Here is a 24,982-nt window from a genome sequence, read left to right as displayed (position 1 = left end):
CTTTGTCCTCTGTTCTGCCAATACCCTAACCAGGTACAAGGGACACCAGACATTTCCATGCCACAGACACCTGTCCTGTTGGGAGCAGAGACCAGCTATGCCAGGATGTGACCAACACCCAGCTTCTCTCGGATCTCCCTCACCCCCACACCCCCCAAAGACGATGCCCACAAATCAGCCAGAAGCAGCCTTGAGAATTCGCCGCCCCAATTCCTTCAAACTGTAATGTCTAACCTTCTACTTTTTATTATAAAAAGGATCCGGAAATGTTATTCCTTTGGGACACTTTAAGAACTAACCATGCCCACCCCAGCCACTTCTGACCTCCCCCCCCCGCGCCATCTTCTCTCTCTCTCATGTGTGTGTGTGTGTGTGTGTGTGTGTGCGCGCGCGCATGCGTGTGTGTGTGTGTGTGTTTGTTTCGTGTCGTGTGTACGTGTCTTTGTTCTCTCTATGTTTGTCTATGTCTCTCTTTCTTTAAGTAATAAACGTCTAGCTTTATGTATAGCCTTATATCCATTTACTCTGCCGTCCACTGCATCCAGCCGCCTGACTCTGCTGCTCGCCCGGGGACCCTGTACTGCTCTGGCAGCAGCTTCTGCCTGGCTTGCAGGCCGCCCGGGGCCATCCCATCATATTATATTTTTAAAAAGAACAATACTCGCCACAAGCCAAGTCTGTCTCAGAGTGGAATCAAGGGTGCCTTCTTTGGGAAGGTGCTTAGCTACTTGTTGAACACTGGTGTCTTCCTGGCGTCTGTAATGGTTAATTTGATGCCGACTTAACCAAGCCATGGAGTTCCAAGATAGCTGGTGGATTATTCTGGATGTTTCTGATGAGAATTTCCTCAGTGGAATCCTCAGAAAGCAGACTGACTGTCTGTCCTACATAGTATGTGGAGCCTTGACTAGAAAAGGCTGGACTCTCATCAAGAGAGAGCACTCAGCAAACTCAAGAGTCCACCCACAGCATAACACCTCCTGCCAGAATACTTTTGGACTTCTGACCACAAGTCTTTTCTTGAGCAGGACTCATCTAGTAGAATGTAGAGTCGCAACCATCACACAAACCAAACGTAAAAAAGAAATGTTTACCTACCAATCACACACAGAGAGAGAGAGAGAGAGAGAGAGAGAGAGAGAGAGAGAGAGAGAGAGAAAGAGAGAGAGATTTCTGTCTTCCGATCGATCCCTGACTGATACATCTTTCTACCTTATATCCTTATAAGTTTGAGATACAACAGTTGCATTTCTTTCCAAACTAGCACTGTAAAAGAGGGCTGTGGGACAAAGGGCCAGGAGCGCGGGGTTAGAGGTTAGTGGGTGTGACTTTCTTTTGCTCTGTTCTGGGCAGGTCACCCAAACACCAAAGACAATTGCTGAGATGACTATAGCATCGCCAATCCCTGGTGTATTGATTTTCCACTGCTACTGTTGCAAGCTCCCACTTACTCTGAGCTTAAAATCACAAATTCTTTTCCATTTATGGATAGAATTCCAGCAGCAAACATCAGTGCTGAGCCTGGCATGATGGTTAATATCGACAGTTAACTTGACAGGACTTAGAATCACGTAAGAGACAAGTGTCTGGGGAATGGCTGTCAACTTTAAACTGAGTACAAGACACAAAACACACATGAGCAGCAGCATCCTGTGTGCTGGAGTCCTGGAATACACAGAAGGGGAGGCCAGCCGAGCGCCAGCATCCATCTCTCTGATTTCTGACTTTTGATGCAGTGTGGCCAGCTGCCTCCTGCTCCTACAGCCGTACCTTCCCCAACACGACAGACTGTAGTCTCTGGAACTGGAAGCCCACACAAACGCCTCCTCTCTTCAGTTGCTGCTGCTTCTTCATCTTTTTCTTTCTTTTCTGATCAGGCTGGTCTTGAACTCACAGAGAACCACCTACCTCTGCTGGGACTAAAGGCTTGCACCATCAGGCCTGGCTTCTATTTTTATTTATTTCTTACTCATTTACTTATTTTTGGGTTTTCAGGACAGGGATTCTCTGTGTAGCCTGGCTGACCCGGAACTCGCTCTGTAGACCAGGGCTGGTCTCGAACTCACAGAGATCCACCTGACTCTGCCTCCCAACTGCTGGGATTAAATGCATGTGCCACCACTGATAGGCTTCGAAATTGCTTCTTGTTAGGTACTTTGTCACAGTAAGGTGAACAACTAGCATAAGTAGTGAAGTGGCACATACTTATAATCTTAGCACTAGGACTACTGAGGCAGGGGGATTATGAGTCAAAGGCCAGCCTGGGCAGACAGTGAGTTTGAGGCCAGCCATCGTTTATATTCTAGCTAGTGCCGTTTTAGTATCAGTTCTAGAAATGCTTTGTGTTCCCAACATAGTTTAAAGAATCAGTCACTCTTAATGCTTTTATCTTGGGTAGCATTAGAGAAACTTTCCTTTGGCGCATTGTACTTTGGATACCAAGGATGTAGCTAAGCATTGCTCGGTCTAGTCTTAACAGGAAAACTTGGTTGTGACTCACTTCCACTGCTCGGCTCAACAAGTGGTCCATCTTTGAAAAATTTATGAATTCATCCGCCCAGAAGACTGAGTCTATCTGGCTAGCTAGAGGACTCAGTTTCAGCTTGCTTGCTCTTGTTTTAATGGTGGGCCCCTAGGGAACTCACCCACTCTCAAGTACAGGAACTTCAAATTCTTAACACTTGGTCTTGAGCTCAAAAATCATTTATTGTTTTCATTCCAAGGACATTTTACTGCACATATTTTCCTTCTTCTTCTCCTCCTCCTCCTCCTTAGTCCTTCTCTTCACCCCATGCTGGGAATCTCTTTGTTTATCCATATAGTTGAGATGATATTGGATTCAGTCAATCCAGTAACCCCCTGTTGAGATGACTCCGAAATATTTCAGCTTTGCCGGAGGTCTTCACTTCCTTTACTTCATTGTCCACTTTTGCCTTCTGCTAGTCTTCTTTTCAAACCTTGACTTCGCCCCTACAGGAAATCTTTTTTACTCTTTTTCAGCATCAGGTGAATTGCCAGGATGACAAAAGAGGCCACCAATGTCAATGCCCCTGTCACTGTGTACATAAGCCCCAGGAAAAGGCCACCCCCTCCGATCCACGTCAGGGTGGAAAGAACAACAGATTTTTCTCCTCGGAACACGGTAACCGGAAAATCTAAGAAGATCTGTTAAGGACTCAATATATCATCTGTCCCATGGCATACACAAATACACCAGATTAGGTTATATGAAATTGATCTTTTTTGGAGACACAAAACGGTTAATTATTCAACTTCACATGTTTCAACACAGCCAATTAGTACTTTATCTTGCTAGAATAAAACTAGTCAAAGCCAGGTTCCCCTCCACATAGCTAGAGTGAGGACAGGAGATGCAGAGTATATTGAGCTGAATGATTTGTCAGCAGTCAGATAAGGAACAGGTATCTAACTCCCTTTGATGACTCCGAGGCAGCAGAAAGAATAGAATAGTGTTCACAGCAAGCTGAAGGTTCTAATCACGAACCAGAAGACTCCAGAGAGGTTAAAGCACGAATTCTTTCCACGGATAAAAGTCTTTAAGAAGAAGAACAACAAAGAAAACGCCAGGATGAACAGTGAAACATTTTCGGTGAGAACTCTAAAGCGGCAGACTTGTTAGCGTTTTGCAAAGGCAGTGTCCCTGCTGCTGGTGAGAAAGTGTTTGAAGTGGGTTTACTATGTAGCATTTTAATGATGTCATCCTCATGATGCATGTGGCCTGAGGGTTTTAAACATCTGGTGCCTTTTGTAAACGAAACTAATAAACAAACAAAGCCTTCTCATAGCAACACAGAGGACAGAAGCATTTCCCAGCAAAGCTCTTAGAAGGCTTCAATCTCTTGGCAATGCGCTATTTAAAGGCACAAGGCAACGTGTTAGGGACAAGTCCTCTGTTTCTTTTTCAATACTGGAATTCCTCATTGTCACCTGGTCCTTAGTGCTGCCTAACCTCATCTTCCCGCCTACATTCTCTTCCAGGTCATTTGAAAGGGAGAGTCCTGTTCTCACCTATGGGGCCTGCACTGCTGCAGTCCAGACTTCAGCCAGGCCACACGGGTGGTGAAGCATTCACCACATTCACGGGTGGTGAATGTGAAGGGCTCACATTCAGGGCTGAAGTTGTGTATGGACCATACAAAGATCCCCATTCAGGTGTGGCTGTTAGCAGTCACTGGGGAGAGCATGTCCGGAGAGGAAAAACAGCATCTCCCTTGGCTTCCTTTCCTCACTCCCAACCTAAATTATAGCAGGGGGCAAAGGCGGCATCTTGATCTTTTTTTTCTTCTGCAGTTTCTTGTACAGTTTACTGTTATGATAGTCACGGAGCCCATGGAATCGGGAGATTCAACCTGAGAGACACTCAGCAGGCAACATTCAATCTCTGCTGTAAAACAACTACTCCAAAGGAAAACAGAAGGTGGACAAGGCAGAGATGCCACATCAGGCTCTCATAGAGGAGCATTGCTACACTCCTGTGAGAGAGTTCCACACATCTGCCCCAGGAGAAAGAGGAAATCCCGGAGAAGGGCACAGGGCCACATGTGGACATTTGCACTTCACACTGTGCCCAGGCTGTTCCATCCCAGGACTAGGCGTGTAGCTCGGTGGAGGAGCATTTGCTTAGTGTGCCCAAGGTCCTGGGTCTGATCCAACCTCAAAAAGAAAAAAAGAATTTCTAGATTGAACCTCCCTGGGAGTGAGACTGTGGAAGTGGCCAGTTCAGCGTGGAGAAGGGCTGGCCTGCAGGGTGACCTCTAGACCAATCCCAGTCAGCTACCCTGGCGTGCTATATGTAAGGGTGTGGATGCCTAACTGGGTGGATGTTTCAAAGCTGGGTGCGCACCTGACTAGGGAAATGAACTCCTAAGACCACAGTTAGTTTAAATTATATGTAATATATAAATACTTAAAGATAAGATTTGGTAACATTTTACAGCTAAAACGTCATTGTTTTTTAAAGCCAGGCTCACATTTGTATTTTTCAATTAGGAGGGAAACATCATAATCCATTATTAGAAGACATGAATGCTAACTCAGCCCGTCTGCCTGTTACTAAGACATCAGCTCCCACTGGCAGGCTCTGTACCTACGGCAGGAAGAACACACATCTGCAGTGCAGAGTTCACAGTGTTTCTGGCACGGACTGCGTCAAGCTGTCCACATCCACATAGCGACGTCTTCAATGAGGAAGCCATTGTTTACTGGTTGGTCTTTATCTAGTCCATAGGTAGGCTGGATCAGGTACAGAGGCTGTGCATTTCCCGGGGTGGGGGGTGGGGGAGACGCAGGCTCCCTTGCTCTAACACACTTTTGTCTAAAAGATCTATGGTCTGTGCCAGTGTCTGCGATTCTCGTCTACCCTCCAGATGTACTGTGTATCCCCTTAGCTTTTAGTTTTGATTCTCCATCTCATCCCACTCCATGTGGTGTGTTTCCCCTCGCTGATTTAGATGTTTGCATCTGCTCTTTATTGATCTTTCTTGGGGACAAAAGTACTCTTTCCCTATCTATGTACACCTGGCATTGCTACTGCCTGTTGTTCCTTAAAACGTTGGAGCCCATTCACCATGTGGGGATGCTCTACTCAGTCTTAATGTGGGCGAAGGGACTTGGTCCTGGCCCAACTTAATATGCCAGACTTCGTTGATTCCCCATGGAAGCCCTTAGTTGAGAGGAGTAGATGTGGGGGTGTGCTGGCAGGGAGGTGAGGGGGACAGAAAGAGGGGTGGGAGAGAGAACTGTGGTTGGAATATAAAATGAAATAAATAAATGTAAGATACATAAATACATACTTTAGACACAGTTATATGATGATGTTATGATAGCAGGAGACATATCACTCCCAAATATGCCACTTTGGTATATTCTTTCGACTTTAGAGACTTGAAAATCAGCAAGTGCAAGAAGGGCATGCTGACTGTCCACTCTCTGACAACACAGAGACGATCATGCTAACCGTCCACTCTCGTCTAACAACATAGAGAAGGATGAAAAATGCCCACTGACACTAGAATAAATACGTTTAGCTAGGCTTGGGGACAAATGCCTTTAATCTTAGCACCCGGGAGGCTGCAGCAGGTGGTTCTCTGTGCATCTGAGATCAACCTGGTTTACATAGTGAGTTCCAGGACAGCCAGAGATACATGGTGAGACCCGATTACAAAAAGAAAAAAAGGAAGGAAGGAAGGAAGGAAAGAAGGAAGGAAGGAAGAAAAGGAATATCTTTACCATCACCTGGCAACCTGTGCAAGCAAATTTGACTAAAGTAACCTTCAGCTGTTCTTCCATAATTGACACTCCTTTAAAACTAATATGTAAATACACGAAGCCACTTTTTGGGGTCTCTATTTTTGGGGAGGGTTCTAAACTACAATAATATAAACAAAATATGAACAGTTTTCTCCTGACACGTCAGTCCAGAGTCAGACACCCCCGCTCCCCCGCTGTTGAGGAGCTAGTATCTCCCGTCTTCGTGTGGATTGTTGTACAACAGTCGTCTGTTTTTTAGTGGTACACACATCAGGATGGAAAGCAAAAGCAGAAAGAAGGAGTTCAACAGTAAGAGGCAAGATTTTGCTTTCACTTCAAAAAGAGGACATGGCACAGAAGGATACTGTAGGATATGCTGAAAGTGTAGTTGCCGGCAGGTAAGCCATCGACAAAGTAGTGCACGCGGCTGAGTCGGCGGTACAGTTTTTTGAACGTGGGAAAGGCTGCAGTCCGCATCCACACAATGAAGTCCTCATTGATGAAGCCATTGTTTCCTGGGTCCTCCGTATCTAGCTCATAGATAGGTCTGGCCCAGTGCGGAGGCTTTGCACTTCCTGTGGGGTTGGGAACATGAGAAATATGGTAGAGAAAAGTCAGTTCTCTCTTTAGCTTTCCTTAGAGAAAGAACTGCATTTGCAATGGAAGGGCAATAGAAATTTGGCTTTAAAAAGGAGAATATGTAGTATGATAGGGCATCTCTTGGGTATATTCCCAAGAGTGGAATTGCTGGGTCCTGAGGGAGGTTGACTCCCAGTTTCCTGAGAAACCGCCACACTGATTTCCACAGTGGCTGTACAAGATTGCATTCCCACCAACAATGGATGAGTGTTCCCTCACTCCACATCCTCTCCAGCATAGGCTATCATTGGTGTTTTTGAGTTTAGCTATTCTGACAGGTGTAAGATGGTATCTCAAAGTGGTTTTGATTTGCATTTCCCTGATCGCTAAGGAGGTTGAGCACGTCCTTAAGTGTCTTCTGGCCATTCGAAGTTCATCTGTTGTGAATTCTCTGTTCAGTTCAGTACCCCATTTTTTAATTGGGTTAATTAGAGTTTTAGTGTCTAGTTTCCTGAGTTCTTTGTATATTTTGGAGATCAGACCTTTGTCTGATGAGGGGTTGGTGAAGATCTTTTCCCAGTCCGAAGGGAGCCTTTTTGTCTTACTGACAGTGTCCTTTGCTTTATTTGTTCAACTATGTTCATAGCAGCATTATTTGTAACAGCCAGAACCTGGAAACAACCTAGGTGCCCCTCAATAGAAGAATGGTTAAAAAAGGTGTGGAACATATACACATTAGAGTTTTACTCAGCGGTAAAAAACAATGACATCTTGAATTTTGCATGTGAATGGATGGAAATAGAAAACGCTTACTGAGTGAGGTAACCCAGACCCAATAAGAGGAATATGGTATGCACTCACTCATAAGTGGTTTCTAGCCATAGTTAAAGGTCTTTGAGTCTATAATTTGTGATCCTAGAGAAGCTGAATAAGAAGGTGAACCTGAAGAAAATCATAAAGTTATCTTCCTGGATATTAGAACTAGGCAAGATTGCCAGGCAAACTTGGGTGCACGGGGTGGTGGGGTGGTGGAAGTACGGGGAGATGGTTAGGGAGAGGGGAGAGGGGGAGGATCGGGGATGGATTGGGGGAATGGGGGGGAGGGAGGAAGGATGGTTATGGGAGCAGGGAAGTTTATATCTCAACTAAGGGAGCCATTTTAGGATATGCAAGAGACTTGATTCTGGAGGGGTTCCCAGGCCCAAGAAGAGGTCCCCAGATTGTACTCTGGGCAGCAGAGGAGAGGGTGCCTGAACTGACCTTGGCCCATAACCATACTGATGAATATTTTGCATATCACCACAGAACCTTCATATGGCGAAGGATGGAGATAGAGACAGAGACACATATTGGAACACTGGACTTAACTCCCTAGGCCCAAATGAGAAGCAGAGGGAGGGAGATCATGAGCAAGGAAAGCAAAATCAGAGGGGGCCTTCATCTGACAATGGATGGAGACAGAGACAGAGACCCACATTGGAGCACTGGAAGTCAGGACCGCGAAGGGCGCGTTCACCCACTGATACAAGGGGACTGATCTAATGAGAGCTCACCAAGGCCAGCTGGACTGGGACTGAACGAGCATGAGATCAAACCGGACTCTCTGAATGTGGTTGACATGGGGGCTGACTGAGCCCCCAAGGTCCAAATGAAGACTGAGAAGCCATTGACAATGGCACTAGGTCTTGTTTCGTCTGCATGGACTGGCTTTTTGGGATCCTGGCCTGTCTAGATGCTCACCTTCCTGGACCTGGAGGGAGGGGGGAGGAACTTGGATTTCCCACAGGGCAGGGAACCCTGACTGCTCTGAGGAATGGTGAGGGAGGAGGAGAAGGAGTGGGGGGAGTGGGAGGGTATTGGGAGGAGGGCAGGAAGTGGAAAGAGTGTTTTCGGATACTTGAATAAACAAGTCTAACGGGGAAAAAAAGGAGAATATGTGTACAGCTTAATTTACAGCTTAATTAATCCTTAACTATACTGTTTTAAACATTCTAAGGAAGAGCGTATAATAATCTTGTAGGATTAAAAACATTATATCAGGGTCAGTAGGATGGCTCAGTGCTAAGGGTGAGTGATGTCAAGATCGAAGACCCAGTTCAATCCCTGGAACCCCACACAGTGGGAGATGAGAACCAGCTCTCCAAAGCTGTCTTCTGACTTCCCCACTTGCACTGTAACACACTCATTCCCTGCCCCCACACATACTCGCACTCACCCCACGGGAACACAGCTACATGTTTGAACCCCAGGCCAGTGTGAAGCCCGGAGACTCAGGCATTGACTGCCCCCACACTCAGACTTCGATTTCCTGCTGAGAGTATTGCTATCCCCACTCTACAGAGCACTCTTGAAGACAGAATCACACTCACATGTCCACTAGCATTTATTCTAGAATCTGGAACATGACAGGTATCCAATTATCAGTTAATGCTTCGAGGGATCAAAGAGTCTTATTAAATCTGCCAAAAGCTGATAGACTCCACGTTGAATTTCGGGTAGCTAATCAACCACAGTAAATTGTGCGAGGAACATTTACTACTGTAAGACCAGTCCTACTTATAGGAGACTCAATAGGTAAATACAAGTCCTCTTGCATATGTGTGATGTCACACGCTTAGAATCCCAGCACTGGGAGGTGGAGACAACTAACTAATCTCAGTCAGTCAAGGTTACATGGTGAGCCCTTGTCTCAAAGACAACAGCAACAGCAACAACAAAACCCATAACCAAAATACCATTCCTTTCCACCTGGGATGGTTTGCTTCCCAGAGCCTCCCAGGCACAGGCTAAGGTGCTTATAAAAGCTGTACTAAGTCTGCTGTGATTATCAGCTGGAGCAGTTTATACCATCCATACTTCCCCTGGACTGCTAATCCTCCTCTGCAAACAGCATGGAAGATACCAGTCATTGATTCTAATAAAAAAAATGTGTTTGGGGCTTACATTGTAGACCCCAGCTACTTACTAGTTTGTTTTGTAACCATGCCCCAAGGTGATGTACGCCAGGCATATCTGGTGTCTGAAGCAGCTTGTTAGAAATGCAGGTTTGTGCCAGGCAGTGGTGGAACACACCTTTAATCCCAGCACTCTGGAGACAGAGGCAGGCGGATCTCTGTGAGTTCGAGGCCAGCCTGACCAACACAGCAAATAGGCTTCCAGGATAGGCTCCAAAGCTACAGAGAAACCCTGTCTCAAAAAACCAAAACAATAACAAACAACAAAAAATAAATGCAGGTTTGGGCAATCTTACCAAAAGCAATCTACAGATTCAACGCAATGCCCATCAAAATCTCAGCAAAATTCTTCAAAGACCTCTAAAGAACGGTACTTAACTCCACATGGAAAAGCAAAAACCCAGGGTAGCCAAAACAATCCTGTAAAATAAAAGAACTTCTGGAGGCATCACAATTCCTGACTTCAAACTCTACTACAGAACTACAATACTGAAAACAGCCTAAGAACATGTGTAAGAACAGACAGGAGGACCAATGGAACCGAACAGAAGACCCGGATATCTTTGAACACCTGATTTTTCACAAAGAAGCAAAAAAAAAAATCAAATGGAAAAAGAAAGCATATTTAACAAGTGTTACTGGCATAATTGGATACCAACATGTAGAAGAATGAAAATAGACCCATATCTATCATCATGCACAAAACTCAAGTCCAAATGGATCAAAGACCTCAACATAAAGCCACCCACACTGAACTGATAGAAGAGAAAGTGGGAAATACACTTGAACTCATTGGCACTGGAGACCACTTTCTAAATATAACCCCAGCAGCACAGACAGTGAGAGAAACAATTAATAAATGGGACTTCTTGAAACTGAAAAGCTTCTGTAAAGCAAAGGACACGGTCAACAAGACAAAATGACAGCTTACAGAATGGGAAAAGATCTTCACCAACCCCCATCAGACAGGTCTGATCTCCAAAATATACAAAGAACTCAAGAAACTGGTCACCAAAAGAACACATAATCCAATAAAGAACACATAATCCAATAAAAAAATGGGGTACAGACCTAAAGAGAGAACTCTCAACAGAGGAATCTAAAATGGCTGAAAGACACTTAAGGAAATGTTCAACATCCTTAGCCATCAGAGAAATGCAAATCAAAACAACTCTGAGATTCCATCTTACACCTGAAAGAATGGCCAAGATCAAAAACACGGATGACAACTTATGCTGGAGAGGTTATGGGGAAAAGGGAACACTCCTGCATTGCTGGTGGGAATGCAAGCTGGTACAACTCCTTTGGATGTCAGTGTGGCGATTTCTCAGAAAATTAGGAAACAACCTTCCTCAAGACCCAGTAATACCACTTTTGGGTATATATCCAAAGGATGCTCAATCGTGCCACAAGGACATGTGCTCAACTATGTTCATAGCAGCTTTGTTTGTCAATAGCCAGAACCTGGAAACAACCTAAATGCCCCTCGACCAAAGAATGGATAAAGAAAATGTGGTACATTTATACTATGGAGTACTACACAGCCAAAAAAAAATGACATCTTGAATTTCGCAAGAAAATGGATGGAGCTAGAAAACATTATTTTGAGTGAGGTAACCCAGACACAGAAAGACAATTATCACATGTACTCACTCATAGGTGGTTTTTAGACACAATGCAAAGAAAACCAGCCTACAAACCACAATCCCAGAGAACTTAGATAACAATGAGGACAATAAGAGAGATCTACATGGGAAGTAGAAAGTAGAAAAAGACAAGATCTCTTGAGTAAATTGGGAGCATGGGGACCTTGGGGGAGGGTTGAAGGAGGAGGGGAGAGATTGGGAGGGGAGCAGAAAAAAATGTAGAGCTCAATAAAAATCAATAAAAAAAAATTCAGGTTTGTTTTCTTTTTTTAAAAAAAATTTATCTTATTTTGTGTATCTGTTTATTTTTCTCTTTTTAATTGTTTGGATAGGCAAAGAAAAAGGCTAAATGGCATGACTGAAATTAATATTAAATTTTTATGTTAAAAAAGCAGTTTGCTATTTTACAAAAAAAGAAATGCAGGTTTGTCTATTTTTAAAATCATTTTTTAAAATTTATTTTTATTTTATGCTCACTGATGCATGTATGCCTGTGTAACGGTGTCAGAAGTTCTGGAACTACAGTTACAGACAGGTGTGAGCTGCCATGTGGGTGTTGAAAATTGAACCTGGGTCCTCTGGAAGAGTGGCCAGTGCTCGTAAACACTGAGCCAGCTCTCCAGCCCCAGAATGCATGCTTTAAGCCCTCCCTACCACCTTCCAATCCCACCACTTCCCATTTATCTGGATGGTGTCAGATGCATGCTTTGGTCTGAGACATTAACTTCCTTCATTATCCAAGTTAACTTGGGTCATTTGTTTCCATCCATCCATCCATCCATCCATCCATCCATCCATCCATCCATCCAATAATAACATTTCTTGATTGTTTCCTTTTATTTAGCTGTGAAGAGCTAAAAACTGGAGTGCATGTTTAATGTAAAATTAAGTGCATTTTTGTAGTGTAGCTGAAAATGACCCAGTTTGGTTGACATTATTCCACATGGCAACCACAGTGATGCTAATGGCCATGTGAAATAAAAGTAATGCAAATCAGGAGAATATCTGAACTTATTTCAAAGACTGTGATTAAAGACTGTGCCCAGACACTGGTTTAATTCCTGCAGAAGGTCCATTTCTATATCTTTCCTGGAGCATGGCTTCATTAAGATTAGATGGAACTGGGTGTGATGGCACACACCTTTAGTCCCAGTACTCAGCAGGCAGGGGCAGTGACTCTGTGAGTCCAAGGCCAGCCAGAGTGAGACTATGAGACCCCATTTCCAAAAAATAATAAATAGATTTATTTTTATTTTCATTTTATTGTTCTGGTTGTTTATATAATTTTCGATACAAAGTCTTTTTCCATATTCCTGAGTCCTGCCTGGGATGAGCAGTACACCTAGCCTAGTTTTGGGGTGTGTGTGTGTGTCTGTGTGTATGTGTGTGTGTGTGTGTGTGTGTGAGTGTACGTGAGTGTACGTGAGTGTGTATGAAAGTGTACCTGTGTACATGTACATGAGCATGTATTTGTATATGAGCATGTGTATGCTTATAATAGACGCTGTGCGTTGTTCTGAATAGCTTTTTGAGGTAGGGTGACTCCTGAACCTAGAGTACACCAGTGAGCTAAACTGGCTGACTAGGGGCTCCAGGGATCGACCTGTTTCCCCCATTCCCTGCCCTGTATGAGGGTCACAAGTGTGCATGGCCACACCCACTTTTTATGTGGGCACAGGGATCTGAATCAGGTCCTCCTGCAGCAGCGGGCACTTTACTTCCTGAGCTCTCTCTCTGGTCGCTAGGTTTTGACTTAAAAACTTTTCTTCATAGCCAAAGAGAGGTCTTAATGTGTTGACTTCAGCCCAGGAGAACTGTGAACAGTTAAATAAAGCTAGTTTTATGTGAATGTCTTCAGACAGGAAAACTCAGGCAATAATAAACCTTTGGGTTTAATTCCTCATGGAATCAAAGCAGTGCTTTTAGAAAGTCAATCATGAAGATAAAAATCTGGCATTTATTATAGATGTTACTATAAACTCAGTTGAGAACTTCAATGATCAACTTTAAATTGTTTGCTTTTGTAGTAATAAAAGAAGTGAAAATTTGGTGGAGCAGAACCCCAGAGTGAAGCTAATTCTCTCAGTTAGTAGAGAAAGCAACAGAGAGGAAATGTCCTTAAACTCGTACGATGTATGCATAAATCACAATAGTGCCCATTAACGATACCACATTACTTATTGAGAGTTTCAGCCACACAACAAGTATTTTTTTTTCTATACTGGCAAAATATTTGCAAAATCCTTAGTGACACTCGTGACAGGTAGCTACATATTTCAGCATGCATGTCATCAGAAAGAAGTCTGGAGTGCTTGGAGCTTGGAGGAAGGCTGGTGCACACCAACCACTCACGCTGTGTTCTACAGTGACCCCCAACTTTTTCTTTAATGAGCCCTTTAACTTCGGGTGTACTTTGTGCATGCTAATTGAAATTTCTTTTAAAGTATGCAAACTAGGTAACGTCAGAAATGTTAGGTTGGGGTGACTTTGTGAGCAATGCTTCTTAAAAAGTAAGCCTCCAAGCAAAGATTAAAGTTTACTCAGGTGACAGCAGAGGAATGACTGGACATATTACACAATGGTAGTTCAAAATAACATTCAATTTTTGAACTTTATAATTAGGCTTTGGATTATCTTGACTTCCATAAAGACTATTGGTAGCACTCGCACTTTGGGTTAAGGACTTTTTGTGCCAGAGTGAAGGGATACTGAGAAAGTCCAAGATTTATACTGTAGCATCTAAACTTCACGACACATTAAAAAAAATAGAAAAAACTGTGAAGCAAAAAAAAGTCTATGAAAATACTTGGATTAAAATACTCGCATATTCACTACAATGAAATAAAAATTGACATTCTCCTCTGTTCCAGCTGGTTTTGTGTGTCAATTTGACACAAGCCAGTCATCAGCGAGGAAGGAGCCTCAGCTGAGGAAGTGCCTCCATGAGATCAGCTGTAGGGCATTTTCTCAATTAGTCATCAATGGCGGAGGGCCCAGCCCATGGTGGGTGCTGCCATCCCTGGGTTGCTGGTCCTGGGTTCTATGCAATGGTGGGCCGAGCAAGCCATGGGAAGCCAGCCAGTAAGCAGCTCCCCTCCAGGACGTTTGCATCAGCTCCTGACTGCAGAAGCCGGTCCTGTTTAAGTTCCTGTGCTGACCTCCCTGGGAGACAAATGGCAGTGCTGAAGTGTAAGCCTAACTAAACTAACCCTGTACCCACAACTTGCTTTTCGGTCGCGTGTTTTGTCGCAGCAACAGAAACCCTAAGACACTAACCCATTTAACAAAATTGACTACTAGTATGGAGACGGTATTTACTCAGACTCTTGAGAATGAGAGAAGACTCATTTAAAGGTGCTGACAATCTCAAACTGATTAACTACAGAATTCATTTTTTAAAGTTTAAGACAATTTTTTGAAATAATTAAAAGAATGTCATAACATAGATGGTTAAGAAACCTATTAAGCATGTGAATGGATATTCAGGAAAAGTATTCTATTGTATTATCTTTTAATGTTTGATAATTACTAAAACAAATATTTCAAAAAGACATTTAATAAGCGTTATATATTTTAATTTTTGAAAAACCAGCATTGTTGAAAGTAGATCTAAAAAATTTAGAGTAGATTTGGGTAGAATTGTTTGATAGGTCCATCAATACTATGTTGATTTATTAATCAATACATGAAAAATTAAAATAAGTAGATAGTTATTTTTATTCTCAAAAATGTATCCAGTTGAAGTTGGGCATGGTAGTGCATGCCTTGAGACAGAAGGAGGCAGATCTCTGAGTTCAAGGCCAGCCTGTTTTTCAGAGTGAGTTCTAGGACGGCCAAGGCTACACAGAGAAACCGTGTCTCACCACCCCCGATGTGTCCAGTTGCAAATGTAGCTTAAATACGAGTTTCCTAAAACATTTACTTTTTCTTAATGGTTAATTAGAACAAAACCAATTATTTGACAAAATAGAGAACCAATGATTTCACAGTTGTAAAAGGTAAGCAATGTAGGAAATGGGTCCAGGATGGGGAAATTTAGAGCAACAGGAATTAAAGAAATAAAAAAAAAAGATCTCCCTGCATGCACACACACACACACACACACACACACACACACACACACACAGAGAGAGAGAGAGAGAGAGAGAGAGAGAGAGAGAGAGAACCAGGCATGGTGGCACACACCTTTAACCTAAGCATTATGGAGGAGAGGAGGGCAGATCTCTGAGTTCTACAGTAGCCTGGTGTGCACAGTGAGCTGAGAACAGTCAGGGTTAAGGAGAGGGACCCTGTCTCCAAAAATGGGTGGGGGCGGGAGTAAGGCTATGGAGCAATTGTCTGGATCTTACCTGCAAATGCACTAGCAAGATCACTGGTTCTTGGGTTCTGAAATTTGACATACTTATCTGTCCACCATGTAAGTCCGCTCTTTAGCATCGGGACTTCTATATGTATAGACGAATTAAGGTGATATGAAAGAGTTATGGTATCTGAAAGGAAATTTAATATTACGGTAAAGATGATAGGTAGCCATTTTACCACCTTTCAAAATGCAGACCCAGACACAGATGAAAAACAAATTAGGTTTTGTTGCAGACACTCAACACGCCTACATGCCATAGATGCTGAATCATGAGATCAGTTTTTCCTTTACCAACATTGAGCCAATTATTGAAAAATATTCTTTGGCTCCATTTAATTTGTGTTCTCTGACTATTCCTTCAGATTGCTGGCGAGGGAGAAGTTATTTACAAATGAAACCCCAGACATCAGTGTTCTGGCTTATCCTGGATAAATACTTGGCATTAAGTAAGCAAATAAAATGAGCCATTCAGCTGCCCGGGTAACATCCTGAATGTGGGGGTGGTTACACACTTATGAAAGAGGTAGGAAAAAAGTCACCTACCATTGAATATGCTGTTGGCAATTGCACCGCAGGGAACGATAGGAGTGTTGTTGTGGGACACCTGGAACGGGGCACAGTTGCTAACATCCTGTGTGTGAGATGATGTATCAGTGAGAAGTGCTCTTGGCAAACTCTCAGACCACTGCAAGAGAGAACTCTGGCAATGAGCATCAACTCTCATTAGTGCATTGGCATGGCTAAAGATTATGGACTGTTGCTACCTGTTTTCCTCAGGGTTTCTGCTTACTTAGACTAGAAAACTTCAGTCTTTGGAGACATAAGTGCATATGGATGTCTAGGTATTTTATATCCTTTTTAACAATACAGAGCACGCCAAAACTATTTGTGGGAAGGATTTTTACCTTCCTATGCTGAGTATCACATTCAGTCTACATGGAAACACTTTTTAAAATCCTTTTGGTAAAGTTACCATGTTCAGAGGAGTATTCAGGTCAGATTAAATAGCTAGATGACTTCACATGGAACTGCTAGGTTATCACTTCATAGACTGTCAGATTGGAAAACAGTTAGTGAGAGCTTCTCTCACTAACACAGGAACTACTGAGAATAAATTAGAAGCCTAGGTTAGACCCAGGCTTTTGTACTTAGTTGAACCAAAGACTTTTATTTAAGAAAATTTCCTTTAAGTAGGCTAGATCAAGGACCTTGGTTATAGAAAGCCAGACAAACTTTGTTAACAAGTGAACCAAACAGAGATCATGGTCTTTGTAAACGCGTGAAGAATAGTTAGTTGGTTAGCACACAGACTAACTGCTTTAAAGTGGGCCAGTGCCCTCTCCCAAAAGTATTTACCTAAAATGCTCAGTCCCTTCACTTTAAGAATGAAGCAAACATTTCTATCTTCAAAATTCTAGATGCTGAGCCCTGCCCCACTCCTGTCTTCTAGACTGAAATAACCCCTTGTCTTAAGAAGAGAGTATTATACCAAATGGGACTGAGCCTTACCCAAATATCCTTACCCACCAGTTGACTATTGCTTCTTGACAGAATATATCGATAGAGGTTCTGATAGAAACCATACAATTTGTAGTACATATAAACATTACCCTGCATGGAAGAGAAATAAGAAGCAAATAAGATTCCTCTGGAGTCCTGGGATTAAAGGCGTATACCACCATGCCCAGCCTTAGGCTGTGTATTTTCAATGCATAAATGCAGATTTATGAAATTTGTCTCTTTGTGGCAATACTAGGAAAAACGCTTGGCATATCATGCTCTAAAATTTTGAAATACTATTTACAAGATTTCAATATCTAGATATTTTTCCTTGATGAAACACAAGTTTCTTTTTGGGGTCCCCAATTGATCTGAAACAGCTGGATCATCAGCCGGTCTGACGTAAGCTTTCCCGAGCAACTGAAGTGGCTTGAGTAATTAATATTCAACAACATTCCAGTGATTTTCCCAGAAAGAGTGGGGGGTGTGGTTGGGTTAAGAGGAAGCTGCTGCTCATCCAGGATTTGCTGGTGCTCTGGAGTGGGACATCTGTCAGCAGTTAAGGACCTTGTGCGGGAAGAACAGGCTTTGTGTTAAGATGTTGCTGGAGATGCGTTCCTGCGGTGTATTTATATTATGGCATGGTGGGACAGCAGGAGTAGCCATAGCAGCTGTTGCTTAGGTTAGGGACCTCCGTGGTGCTGTGTCATTGTACTAAATGGCAGTCTAGGGGCAGCTGGGTGGACAAGAGTGAGTAGCGAGCATATTTGGGGATGGATGAGGGCTGGCACACTGAGCATTTCAGTGGGGACTTGGTTTTAGATGAACAACCTTGTATGAACCTCCTTGTATGGAGCATGGTTCTGAGTTTGTGGGATAGTTGCCAGGCAGCGACTTGAAGGAGGTGCTAACTGGCGGGGTTGACTGTGGGTTTGCGTGTATTGCTCAGTGAGATGGCCCCCAGGCCTTGTCTTTGCCCCAAGCTGAAGCTGCACGCAGCCATTTGGGGGTCACCATTCTATCTTCCATTTCAGAAGCTGTCTCGATGCTTCTTTAGGGGAGGACAAACATACACCAAACACTTTGAGTGTTGCATTGATATAAGCACCCAAAGCCATGGATACAGTTTCAAAGTAATTCCAGGTGATGCAACTTAGAACTGGAGTCACCCAGCATATGCAGGGCAGGTGAACGCACATGCTGGGCACACAGGAGCCAGGCAACCAGAAGCTCCTCGTGAATGTCATTAACTTAGCAGCAAGCTCTGTGCTTTCCCCCACGGTCACACAGAGAGGTGACAACTGATACCAGGTTTTCTCTTTGGGATTTCTCCTCCTTCAAAAATCTAAAAATTTTGAGCCTTCAAGAAGGAATGAAAGAATTCAGGAGAAGTATGGATGAACTTGGGAGCTAGGAGAGGGCAAGAACTAGAACAAGGAAGGCCGCAGGTCGCAGTGTTTCTTAAGACTTCAGGATGCTGACGTGACTGGAGGCTTCTCTTCTGGGGAGAGCCTACCTTAGTAACTGGCTCATAAGATCCCCCTGGAAGTCACCCCTTAGTTGCCCACCCAACAGGGAGAGTGGAGAAGAGATTTTTAGGCCTCCATGGTTTTTCCTAACTGGCAAGATGTAAATGAAAAATATATTTTATTCTACTACCCGAAGATATTTCAAATGTCTATTCTGCACCCTACATTCAGCACCCCTTCCTTTCAGTGTCCCCCCCACCAGGCCTGGTCCCCTCTTGTCCTTCAGAATGCCACTACACATAGGAATCCAGGTACAGGCTCATTTTCTCTCATTCTCCTCACTGAACACCCACCTTCGGGCTTACAGCTCATTCAGCTGGTCCCAAACCTGAGTCCTTATCATCTCTTGAAAATCCATGCACTCTCCCCTCCCCTTTCCCTTCCCTCCCTCTTTCCTAAAGGTCAGAGTGGACCGCTCTCCTTGCCGCCTTGCCTTCTGCTCTGGGAAGTCTCTTCACCAAATCTCCCTAGGACCTGTATGAACATGAGAGCTGAATCCACCAACAGCAGGGGTTCATCTTTGTATTTCTTGGCATTTCTCACACTGCCAGTGAGCCAAACTGAAAGCCTCTTTCGGGATCAAGCAACTACCATTGTAAGATGACTTGGGGTAGGAGAATCCAAGGAGAAGACTGCCTGGTAAAACTCTTTGACAGTAATTTAATGTGTGATCTCGGCCAAGTCACGTAGCTTCTCGGTCCATTAACAGTTTCACGTAGCATGAGGTGTTAAATGCAATACATTCTATAGCCCTGTCCACATAGATATTTATAATAGAACCCATGTGACTGATCTTACAAGCCATGTTGGAAAGTTTAGAATCTTGAGGTTGAGGGCAGGCTTTTCAGGGACACGTAGAACTCTGATGCAAGGGAAACTCCCACAAACCTCCAAGTGTGACCCCAGCTAAGACTCCTACCAATAGTGGACGCATAGCCTGAACTGGCCATCTCCTGGGGTCAGATTGGTGACTACCTGAGCTGTCATCAGAGAGCCTCATGCAGCAACTGATGGAAACAGATGCAGAGACCCACAGTCAAACCTTAGGCTGGGTTCTGGGAATCTCACTGAAGAGAGGGAGAAAGGATCAGAGGGGCCAAGGATATCACAAGAAAACCCACAGAATCAACTAACCTGGGCTCATAGGAGCTCACTGAACCAACAATCAGGGAGCCTGCATGGAACTGACTTAGGCCCTCTCTATATATGTGACAGTTGTGTAGCTTGGTCTATTTGGGGACTCCTAACAATGGGAGCAGGGGCTCTCCCTTATGCTTTGGCTGGCTCTTGGTAACCCATTCCTCATACTGGAATGCCTTGCCCAGCCTAAATAAAAGGAGAGGTGCTTAACCTTATGACAACTTGATATGCCATGCTTTGTTGATACCTACGGGAGGCCTGCCTCTTTCTGAACAAACAGAGGAGTGGATGGGGTGTGCAGGTGGAGGAGAGGTGGGGGGAGGGATGGGGGGAGAGGAGGGAGGAAACACTGTGGTAGGGTTGTAGAATAAATAAATTAAATCTTAAAAAGGAATCTCAAGGTTTACAAACAGGCAATAATAATAACAACACAAAAAGGCTGACCTGAGGTTGCAGGGTCAGTGACTCAAGAGTCACCATTTCTACTGTGCTTCCTTTCTATAGTTCTCAGGTTTTGGAAAACATTTGCTGGAAAGTGCAAAACCAGCACGCAGTGCACTGAACTCACCTCCATTTTCTCCATAAGGTAGAAGGGGACAGAGCAGGTGCACTTTTTGTCAAAATTAGAGCTGTCTTCTCGTAGCCGAGCACAATTTGCACATATGTTTGTGTAATTAATCTGGCAGGCAGGAAAACACAATAATTCATTTAAAAGTTATATGAATCCACATCTTAAAATTCAATGCCCACGCTATCTGGAGTCTTCAGTTCTTTGGAAATGGAGCCATGACATGGCTGGAGGACAGCCTGCTGTGTGGGTGTTCTTTTCTGGGGTGCTTGGGAGGAGGCCTTCTTACTTCCCTTTGGTCGCCAGGAGGCATTTTGCCACCAGCTGGGACTCCATGTTTCTGTTGTATACTTATTTGATCAGTGGGGATGAGGCAGCTTCCTTCTCGGCCACGGGGTGGGGGGATGTATTGCTGGGAAGGTCTCAGTCAATGACTCGTGAAACTGCTTACAGCCCGAGTCTAATCACCTTTACAGGGAACTCACTATTTTCCATTTTATTGTATGGAAAATATTCACATTAATTATTTCACATGACACCCTGAGGAAGTTAACTAAAAGTGACCAAGCAGGAAAACATTATTTCCCAATAAGATTATTGATGTATGTGGAGTAATTCTCAGCCTGAGAAGGTGTGTTCTGCTTTTTGAATGTTAAATTCTGTGGAAATTTTATATAATAAATTCTCTTTTAAAAAAGAGTCAAGTGTCCCAAGTGAGTGCCTGCTGTGTGCTTTGGCAAGGCACTCAGCCTCAGTTCTGGGAGGATGGAGCTGGGAGAGATTGCGAGGGGAGCTCAGAGATGGGGCCAGGGGCTGCGTGTTCCCCAATCTCGTGGGCAGCTTCTGCTTCCCTGTCTGTGATGAAGACGATTCTGGGAGAGTAGAAGCTCAGAGAAGCAAGAAGAGCACCTTTCCCTTTGGTGAGGTGCTGGAAAGATGCAGAACTCTTTTGGAGAGAAAACTAACAGGAAGGAAGAAATATCTTGGCTCTTTGTGACAGAAAAGTGAAGTGTCACTTCACTTTTGCACAACGCTCTAAGTCACCATTTTCTGCACACGTGGTATGGCTTGAATGGCTTCTTTTCTGATTGTGGGACTGTGCTTCACTTTATAAGGGCCATAAAGAACAGGATGGTATGCCAGGCAAGAGCAAGCACAGACAGCACACTGAACCACACCAAGGGGCCTGGGGCTCCAGTGTGGTCAAACTCCCCTTTTGATATGGGGATTATAATATTTGACCTCCAGGGCCCTAAATTTTGATTATCAGTAAACTTTATGGAACAGTCTATCTATCAGTGATTCACACTAGAATGCACTTTATTTCTTAGATTCCACTCCAAGTTACGGAAACATAGGGTTAGAAGTGTTTCATGACCATACAGGCTTTGGTTAGACGGCATCTCTGATGCTTTCTACCGCTAAGAATTTTAGTGAGAAATACATATCCCACTATCTGTGCACATAATGACAGTATCTTGCAAATCAGTGTCCAGTTGAGCTTGTAAGCCTATAAATAAAATTGGAGCAAAGACTGTAGTCTGCTATTCATAGAATCTGAGAGGAGTGACCTGTGAAGAGATTGATTCCCCTCATTGAGGATATAGTTAAAGACAATGAAATTAGCACAATAATAAAAATCATTAAAAAGATACCTACATTCCTACATTTTTTGGAGTCCTATTCATAGTATTGTGGAATTGACCTCATCGTCCAGTGACAGATGAATAAAGATGATGGACTACATCACAATAGAATATTGTTTGATCACAAAGTCAGAATTCTTGTCATGTGCAGCAAAATGAATGGATATGAAGGACATCAGAACAACTGCTATGGCCTGCTCTCACTGGCGGATGGAAGCTTTGACAGTTCATGTGCAGGGAGAAGAGCTACTTAGGCAGAGACCAGGAAGGGCAGTGGCGGGGGGGAATGGAGCTGAATGGGGTGAACCAACACAGAAAGAGGGATCCTGTGCTCCACAGTGCAGCAGTATATCTACGGCTCAGCTTCCTAGAGATTCCAGAGAGATCTAGAAGAAAGTAGCTAGAATCTAATCATAAAGAAAGGAGAGGAAAATCGTGATTCCCTTGATTTGCCCAGTATATCGTTGTAAACATACGCTAAAACAACTCACTGTGCACAGTAAACTACTGCAACCATGGCATATTAATTATACAAGAATAACATTTAAAAGTTCACATGCTTTTTAAAAAACCCAAGATCTCAATTTTTGGTTCTGGGCTCATTAACATAAATGGATTATTGGGGTCTGGCAGGCTTTTGAACTCGCCTCTCTCCTTCTACCTCTGTTTCTTGCTTGCTCACTTCTCTAAGATCACCTGACTTGGGTGGGATCTTGTACAGAAATGTGGCTGGAGGTGACCAGTGTGACAGTGAGAATGAATGAAGTCAACGCTAAGGGCTCTTTCCCCATCTACATCCCTGCCAGCCCAAAGTTGGGTGGGTCTGGTCATATCTCGCTTCCCATTAAGGGGCTGTGTTCTCAAAGTGACTGCTCCCATTTATAATCCCAAACTGAAAAGCTTTGGAAATTAAACATGTGAGACATAACAAACCTCAATTTTCTTGGTGCTCTTTGCAGACAGTAGAAGGATGATGCCCATACAGAGGCAGAACCCTCCTGTGGCAAAAAAGATAGAGAGGACCACCGAGGCAGAAAATTCTAGATGGTGGGCAGGCAACGTCTGCTGCTTCAGGGCTGTGTTTTCTGGCAGTCTGGACAGGTCATACTGGGGCATCGGTTCCATTTTGGTACTGTAGGCAACTGACATTCTATTGGGACATTTAGAACAGTCATACTTGTAGTAATATCACATAATGCTAATGCTACGTGAAAAATGACATGAAGTTGTGACATCATGTTTATTTCCTGTCTTGTTCTCTAAGCAGCCCCGCTACCTGCAGTGCACAGCTCTCGCCAGTCCCTGCTGGGTGCACTTTATTTCAAATCAGAAAGCCTGTTAAGTGCCATGCACAAGAGAGTTCTCCTTAACGTCTGTAAAAACCAACTACTCATGCTCAGAAGCAGTTGTTGTGGGCTGTTTCTGAGGTCTGTTGTGTAAATCTTTGGTGATTGATACCAACTGAAGCCAGGCCTATCAGCTTTCCCCCAAATAAGGCTAACACGAATATGAACTAAGTTGGAAAAATAGTCTGAGGTCACAGCTAGTTTTGCTATGCTGTGATGATACAGAAAGGAGAAGCAGACAGGAATTTGCAGGATATAAGTGCATGTATTTAACTTCAGTTGCTTTCTTTCTGCTTTTCATAAGTAAGAAAGACCCAGGCAATGTAGATTACATTTCCTTCTGGGGCTGGAGTGATGGCTCAGTGGTTAAACTGGTTGCTCTTCCTGAGGACCCAGGCTTGATTCCAAGCACCCATATGGTTGTTCCCAAGTGTCTTTAATTCCAGACCCAGGGGATCCAATGCCCTCTTCTGGTCTCCTCGGGTACTGCATGCCCATGGTAGACAAAATACTCATAACTCAAGCACAGACAAAGTACTTGTGCACATGATTCAGGCAAAATATTCATACATATAAAATAAAAATCTTGAAAGAAAAAGTCTCCCTTTAGCCTCTCTCAAGTCGACTCCTTAGAGGTTAGTGAAACATTATCAAATATTTAGCTTTGCAATACAGTATTAGCTCTGGTTTGAGGGTTTTCTACCTTGGTCATTAACAATTTATCCCTTTAACAAACTGCCAGAGAAGACACAGACTTCGAATTTTGTAAAGTAGGCAGAGAAGCCATGATGTGTCAATGAAGGCAATGACAAATGAACCTGATTTAAAAGTATATCAAGTAAATGCAAATATATACAGTAGGAAGTTTCCAATTCAGAATCAATCTTTATACATGCAAAACAAACAAACAAAGAGAAAATTATGCACGGGAAGTTTTCAGCATGCCACTTGACTCTGCCCTGAGTGGCAGCTAGACGGACGGCTGCTGTCACCCTCCAGACAGTGTGCGTGCGATGTAACAAAGTTAGCATCTACTCGTTGTATTGCTAAATGAACATGGCTAAGGGTTTGTGTTTAAAGGACAGCCACAGAGTACAAGGTTAGATTTGTATGTATAAAACTGTCCCACAAGACATCAGGCATGTTTGTGACTTAAGGTCCTACTCCAATATTGAAACAAGAAAGGTCAATAAAAGGATTATTTCTGTTATTATTATTAGCTTTCTTATAAAACAAGATGACAGACTTAAAGAAGCTTCACAGGCAGTGTGTTAAAACATGCCTGTCCAGAAAAATCAAATCCATAAACATATAAATATGTATTATAAAGAATTGTCTTACACAATAATAGAGGCTCAGTCCCAAATCTGCAGAGTCCGGTTAGTGTCCAGTTGAGTCCTGAAGACCAACAGACTGGCGTAACCTTAGCAAGAGCCAGTTT

General features: G+C 43.4%; 1 protein-coding gene across 1 annotated transcript; it reads right to left on the bottom strand.

The window, feature by feature from the left end:
- Nucleotides 1-2,738: 2,738 nt before the first annotated feature.
- On the bottom strand, nucleotides 2,739-24,982 carry LOC125392560 (cell cycle control protein 50C). The gene is made up of 8 exons (XM_048422366.3): nucleotides 24,883-24,982; nucleotides 23,129-23,345; nucleotides 20,550-20,660; nucleotides 17,322-17,423; nucleotides 16,356-16,443; nucleotides 15,799-15,939; nucleotides 6,636-6,845; nucleotides 2,739-3,155 (listed from the first exon to the last, which is right to left on the bottom strand). The coding sequence occupies exons 2-8, from the start codon at nucleotides 23,342-23,344 to the stop codon at nucleotides 2,971-2,973; spliced, it is 1,053 nt and encodes a 350-aa protein (XP_048278323.2). The 5' UTR covers nucleotide 23,345; nucleotides 24,883-24,982; the 3' UTR covers nucleotides 2,739-2,970.

The sequence above is a fragment of the Myodes glareolus genome, chromosome 2, assembly GCF_982192425.1.
Source record: "Myodes glareolus chromosome 2, mMyoGla1.1, whole genome shotgun sequence".
In the NCBI taxonomy this organism is placed as follows: Eukaryota; Metazoa; Chordata; class Mammalia; order Rodentia; family Cricetidae; genus Myodes; species Myodes glareolus.
The sequence above is the reverse complement of the archived record's forward strand: the minus strand, read 5'-3'. Positions and strand labels throughout refer to the sequence as shown.

Excerpts from the sequence above, each read along its gene's own strand:
- LOC125392560 (XM_048422366.3), bottom strand. The coding sequence starts at position 23,344 with ATGTCAGTTGCCTACAGTACCAAAATGGAACCGATGCCCCAGTATGAC. Across the intron at positions 16,444-17,321 it reads TGGTGGGTAAGGATATTTGG|GATGTTAGCAACTGTGCCCC; the intron begins GTAAGGCTCAGT and ends TCTCACACACAG. Across the intron at positions 3,156-6,635 it reads CACTTTCAGCATATCCTACA|ATTTTCCGGTTACCGTGTTC; the intron begins GTATCCTTCTGT and ends AGATCTTCTTAG.